General features: G+C 47.1%; 1 protein-coding gene across 2 annotated transcripts in view; it reads left to right on the top strand.

The window, feature by feature from the left end:
• Nucleotides 1–3,086: 3,086 nt before the first annotated feature.
• Nucleotides 3,087–6,366, top strand: part of PICK1 (protein interacting with PRKCA 1) — a 17,357-nt gene continuing 14,077 nt past the window's right edge. The window contains exons 1-3 of one of the 2 annotated variants that reach the window (XM_012638160.1): nt 3,087–3,317; nt 3,585–3,682; nt 4,774–4,885. In XM_012638160.1, the coding sequence (XP_012493614.1) occupies nt 3,642–3,682; nt 4,774–4,885 (153 nt within the window). In that variant the 5' untranslated portion in view covers nt 3,087–3,317; nt 3,585–3,641. Of the gene's footprint in view, nt 3,416–3,584; nt 3,683–4,773; nt 4,886–6,366 lie in introns of both variants that reach the window. The other variant, XM_012638159.1, reaches the window with a different exon arrangement.

The following is a 6,366-nucleotide window of genomic DNA, read 5'->3' as shown; positions in this document are numbered from 1 at the left end:
GATTACAGGCGTGAGCCACCGCGTCCGGCCGCTAACTAGTATTTCTGAGTTTGCTTCCAGCAGGCTCCAGTTTCCAACAGAAGTGCCCCTTCATTCTATAAAGCCAGGAGACAGGTGTTACTGAAAATCTGGAGAAACCGGCATCCTGAAGATCAACCACAGCCACAGTGGATCGGCCCATTTGAAGCACTCCTGACAACTCACTGATGAGTCAAACTCGCAGGAGTTAAGCCATGGATTCATCACACTCAGATAAAAGAGGCAGCCCTATCAGAGACCCCAGGCCTCCAGGATTCATCATCTTCTGAGAGACTGGAGGAGCAGTGGGCTTGTGAGCCCTTAGAAGTCCTAAAATTACTCTTCTGCAAAAGAGAGATAAGTAACATGAAATTATATACCCTATGCATCTTACTTGTTCCTTGAGAGTTTTTGCTTGCCTGGAGAGACGATTCTTTAGTTAGGATTTCTCAAGCTATTACCTGCCTCCTCCACTAACTTCTCTAGCTGCTGAGTTTGTCATCCTAAACCTCGTTTAGTGCAAGACCATTCTGACCCTATAGTTGTCCTTGTATACAATTTCACTAATGTACCCTCCTGCACATTTAACTTACAGAAGCCTGTCTCTCAGATTACCTACAGGATATGACTAATAACTCCATACTCAGAAGTCCCATGTTTCTTTCTCACCTCGCCCCTTCTCAGATGTTATGTACAAAGTGACAGTAGGGACCCATACTCTGGTAAGTGTACTTTCTACTGGGCAATCAGTCTCTCTAAACTGACTACTAATTGTAAAAACTTGATTATTATAGTCTTTTCACTGCACTGCCCTCTTTAGACTATATTATTAAGAAATGTTTTAACCCCTCGGACAAGGACCATGAGACCCCTATCTGTACCATACTACATCAGCAAAAGCTATATCCTCAAGGCTTTGGGAAACTAGCAGCCTGCCATCTCCCAGAGGGACAGTATCAAATCTCTTATACAGACATTTGGTTTAAAAATTTCACTCTAATGTCACCTCAAAATGGTTCTATAAACCTTTAAACAGGGGAAGGTACTCTTTATGCACCCCTTGGATATATTTTTGTCCATGGAGGCAGGAAAGGAACTTCTTGGGCTTATGATTGCTTAAACAGCTGGTCGATGGGAGGCGCTTGTTTATAAGGACTCCTCATAACTCCCTTTTCTGTCCATAATAGATCTGAAGTTGCTCATTGGACCAGCTCCCTAAAATTGTTTTCACAAATAACTAGGGGAATCCCAGATGGAGATGACTACTTCTTTGGATATAGCCTACTGCCCTCCTCAGTACAGGAGTGGCGGCTCATCAACATGTGCTATCTATCCCTAACCTTGAAAATGATGGCTAATGAAACTGCATTAGCAAGAGCTGCTCAACAAAAATCTTGTGCTCTTAGCTCAAGTGGTTCTTGATAATTGCATTGCTCTTGACTACATTTTAGCAGAACAAGAGGGTGTTTTTGTTACAGCTAATTCTTCATGCTGCACTTATATAAATACCTCCACAGAAGTCGAAACACATGTTGATAAAATTAGACAACACGCTTCACAGTTGCAACAGGTTAACAGAGATTATCTAGGAATGGGAGATTGGTTCTCAAGACTGTTCTCTGGATTCCTTAGGATACTTGCTCTATTTTTTTCAGGGATCTTGAAATTTAGCCTTTCCCTTTCACTACTGATTTTCGTGATTTACCTCATTACAAAAATATTAATTAAATGTGGACTACAATGTTGTTTCAAAACAACAAACAGAAACACTCAAGTAATGGAACTAGAGACATTCAATCATTCACCTATGACTCGTAAGTACTTTAAGCAACAGGCTCAAAACTTTCATTCCTCATACCCCAACTACGCCCCATGTCAGCAGGAAGAGGCCACATGGATGGAAGCCCCGATTTCCCAAGATTGAGGAATGAATGAAGAAAAGGGGGGACATTTTTAACCGGCTCCATAAGCAAGAAAATGTTTTCTCAATAGTGCTTTTAGTTACCTCATATTTCAAATGAATTTTCAGTGTTCACATGTGACTGGGGCCGACAGCTCTATGTGACCTTGACAGTGAGTTTTATCTCAGCCCTGGTAGCTGAGCAGCTACAGTCTCAAAATAGCCAGAAAGTAGACAGAGAACTCTTGGTAAGGTTTGCTGACCAGAACTTTGTAACTTTCTGTTGCACCGATGCCTTCTCCTTTGAGTTTCTTTCCCAGAAATGGCAGAACCTCCTACAGCCACAAGATAACTACAAAGGCTCACACCATCTATTCGTCCAGAGAACACAAGATTAGCGATACCCCACCACAAACCATACCCAAAGACCCACTGAGCCTGTGCACAGTGCTGAAAGACTGACCAATATTAACCCCTAGCTCATTATAATACTAAAATTCCCGTCCTGGGAGGGACTTATCTGCCATTTTTTGATCATGGGACATGCGTACGAGCATGATTCCTTACTGTGCTTGCGTGCCCTGCGCTCCACCCCAAACACACAGTGATGCTCACTCCTCTCACGGATTATTCATTTCACCTCCAGAAAACCCCCTGACCCTGTTGGTTGGGGAGGTGGATTTGAGGCAGTTCATACCTCCCCCTCCCAGCAGGCGGGTTCACTTAAATAAATCCTTTCTTCCTTCACAATCCTCGTTATCTCAGTCATTGGCTTTCTGTGCAGCCAGTATCATTGAACCCCCTTTGTGGGTTCATTAACAGTTTTCTGGTCTGCAAAACTGGGATTGGGCTGGGATCTCGAAGGGCCTTTCCGGCTCCGACACTATCACTCTAGTAGAGGAGACACCAGCTTTTCCCAGGATGAAGTGGCGAAGGTGAGATAGGGAAGGCGTAGGGGTTTGCAGTCCATTGAGCTTCACCAGAGGTAACCCCAGCCCAGGGATGCTTTCGTTGCCATGGCAGCCGCCCGGCTGGCGTGGTCCCCAGGGCGCCGATGAGGAATGTGGGAAGAACACTGCCCTTCCCAAGATGGCGGCGGCGGCAGGGCAAGGGGCGGGGATAAGAGCTGTCAGCCTGTCCGGACCTTTCCTCTGTTTCCGCCTTTTCGTACTAATGGCGAGCTTCCGCCAATACTTGTTCTTGTTCTTAGTTCCGAGAGTCCCGGGAGCCAGGGAAGAAAGGGTTGCCTGCAGGGATTGGGACAAATACCCGCGGGGGAAGGCGGGACTTCCGCGTTCCGCCGGAAGTGATGTGATAGTCGCGGCCACCGCCAGGTGGAACGGCAGGTGGGTTCAGGTGCCAGCCTGGTCCGGACCCGGCTGTGGGACCAACGCTTACGGTGAGCGACAGAGGCAGCTCCCAAGGGCCTGGAGACCCGTAGGGCCGGCTCTGGGATCTGAGCCTATCGCCCTGGCCTGGAGTCCCCCCCTATACCTAGTAAGAATCACCCAGCCCCGGACCCTGAGACTCCTCCACCCACTTCTAGAGGGGAGGAGGAGGGCCCTGCTGTCCAGGATCGGGATCGAGGGTGGTGGGGGAGGGGTGGGGTTGGCACCTAGGCACTTCGGTTCCCTAAACCCTGCTTTCCTTTCTCTCCCGGATCCAGTTCCCCATTCCCCTACCGAGCTGGGCAGTTAGCCAGCCCACTCCAACTCTTGGAACCATGTTTGCAGACTTGGATTATGACATCGAGGAGGATAAACTGTAAGTATTTTGTTCCTCCAAGTTCTGGAAGTACAGGATCCCCAGGTCCCTCATGTCCCTGGACTTTCTAGTCCCACAAACTCTTGCTTTTCAGTGGAGAATCAGGTGTTGTACTGAAGCAGAAATGGGCCCTGCCCTTCCGAGGGCCCACCATCTGTAGGGGGCTGTGGATGGATTAACAGATAATTACAGTTCGGTGTCATAAGGGCACTAATAGCATGCTGACGACAAGGAGTGCAGAGCAGATGGAGCAGTGCTTCTGCTGGCCTGGTCAGGGAAGGCTTCACAGAGGAGGTGGCAGTTGAGCCAGGTTTGGAAGAATGAATAGGAGTATCATAAACATATCTTCCTCCCCAGCATAGATAATTAGTAGGACAGATTTTCAAAGATTAGATCTGTCTACCCATTAGAATATATCCTCCCTCATAGCAAGGACTGGGTCCAGTGCCTTTCTGTGTCCTCACAACTTAGCAAGGTGCTTAACATCAACAGGTTGTTAGCAAAAGTTTTTTGAATGAATAAGTGAATAAAAGAGAATATTTACCATAAAACATCAGTAAGTGCTAATTTATAGTGAAAACTGAGAGGTAATTGAGTAGAGTAGTTGAGAGATGGGAGGTGGATAGTTTGACAGGGGAAGAGTTTCTGGAGGGGGTGGCCATGTTGTTCCACATATGCCTGAGAAGGTGACAAGGGCAGAGCCCGGCTCGAATATCCGAGGTTGAAAGAATGAAAGGGAAGAGGGACCTATTTTTATGGAATGCCTCCTATGGACTGGGTTGGTGTTAGCGCCTTCTGTGCACGTTCTTATAAGAACTCCTCATTCCCATTTTATGGATGAGGAAATTGAGATACAGAGAGGGTGACTTACCCAAGTCCCGTAGGTGATAAATGATGGAGCTGGAGTTTGATCCCACATCTGTGTGACTCAAAGAGCTGTACATGTTCCAGCTCAGACTGCTGCGGTGCTGGCCGAGTGAGGAGGAGAGAAGGCTGTGCAGCACACGGAGCCTCTGGAGGGTGTTGGCGGGCCCATCCCCTCTAGTCCCCCTTCCTCTGGGAGATTTAGCCTCATTTGCTTCTCTTTCTAGTGGAATCCCTACTGTCCCTGGGAAGGTGACCCTGCAGAAGGATTCTCAGAACCTGATCGGGATCAGCATTGGAGGAGGGGCCCAGTACTGCCCCTGCCTCTATATCGTCCAGGTATTGGGTGCTTTGGAGGTGGGGGCAAGGTCTTGCATGGGGCAGCTACCTTTCCTGCTTAGGCAAGGCAAAGGCAGGTTCATTTCTGCACTCTGCAGACATGGCTCCTTCTCATTCTTAAGGTTTGACCCCCTCAGAGAGCCTTCCTGACCTCCTGCACTGTGTAGCTCTGCCCTGTTTTCTCTGCTATTTCAGCCTCTTCTTTTCCTTCTTGGCACGTATCACCATCTGTAATCATTAGCTCGTTACTTGTTTTCTGTCCATGTGCTCTACCAGACACTCTGTGCTATGAGGGCAGGGCCCCAGTTTGCTTTCTCACTGCAGTGAGCACCAGGTGCAGTGCCTGGCATGTAGTGGACATTCAATAAAAATGACTTTAATGAATCAACAAAACTGGCAGCCTTGGGTAATAGCCCAAGTAAAGCATCGTGGGAAGACTATGAAGTAATGGCAGTCTGAGTTCAAATGCAAGCTTCCTTGCTCACTAGCAAGTTGTTTAACCTCTCCAGGCCTCAGTTTCATCACCTAGAAAGTGGGGATTTAAAATATGTAAGCATAAGTGTCTTTGGGTTCTTCTGAAAATTCAGTAAAATGACATAGCACATTGCCTGGCACTTAAGACACACTCAGTGAGTAGTAGCTGCTGTTATTTTTCTGGCAGCTGTGCATTTTCCCAGATGTTCTGCCAGGGGTAATGAACAACTTTGTGGTCCCTTGTAGAGGAAGCTGCACCGGTGATAATCTGTCAGCTGTTACTCAGGAGTGGGGACAGGCCTGCTGGGAGGGCTGCTTCAGTGTGTGGCTCCTCAGAGCCACTGACCTGTCTGTAGCCTTGGAAGGACCTGTGCTAACCTTTGAGCTGAGTAGCCATTGGTGGCAGATGGGAAACTGTCATCTCTGTGAAGATCCTGCAAAGGAGTCACTTCTAGTCCTCAAAGACAGAGATTCCCAGGATCCGGTCTTACCTCTGGTCAGGTTCTGCCTTAACAGGCTACTTGGCTTCCTCTGAGGAGGAGGCATTAGAGAGGCCTCCCCCAGGCCCGGTCTCCTTGCCATGTGCCTGCTCAGCCTCTCTGCCACCTCCTGCTCCCCACCTGTTAGACGCCTAAGGGAGCAGCTTTGCTTAGTTGAACTGTGATTATAAAAATAACAGAATTGATTTTTTAAATTCAGTGTTGTTTTTATCAAAGTGTCATAATATAACTTGCCACTTGCAAGTCAAGAGCATTAAAAGGCCTCTGTCAAATAATAGCAATCCACTGCCCTACCCCTTCTTACCCCCACCCTGATGACACCCTGCTCTTATGTTCTCTCTTCTCTCTCGCTTTTTTTTCAAATTTTTTATTGTGGTAAAATACACATAACATAAAATTCACCATCTCAACCATTTTTAAATGTATAGTTTAATGGTATTAAATACATTCATAATGTCGTGTGACCATCACCACCATCCATCTCTTTTTTTTTTTTTTTTTTTTTTT

This window comes from Propithecus coquereli, unplaced genomic scaffold, assembly GCF_000956105.1.
Source record: "Propithecus coquereli isolate 6110/MARCELLA unplaced genomic scaffold, Pcoq_1.0 Scaffold126, whole genome shotgun sequence".
Taxonomy (NCBI): Eukaryota; Metazoa; Chordata; class Mammalia; order Primates; family Indriidae; genus Propithecus; species Propithecus coquereli.
The sequence above is the reverse complement of the archived record's forward strand: the minus strand, read 5'-3'. Positions and strand labels throughout refer to the sequence as shown.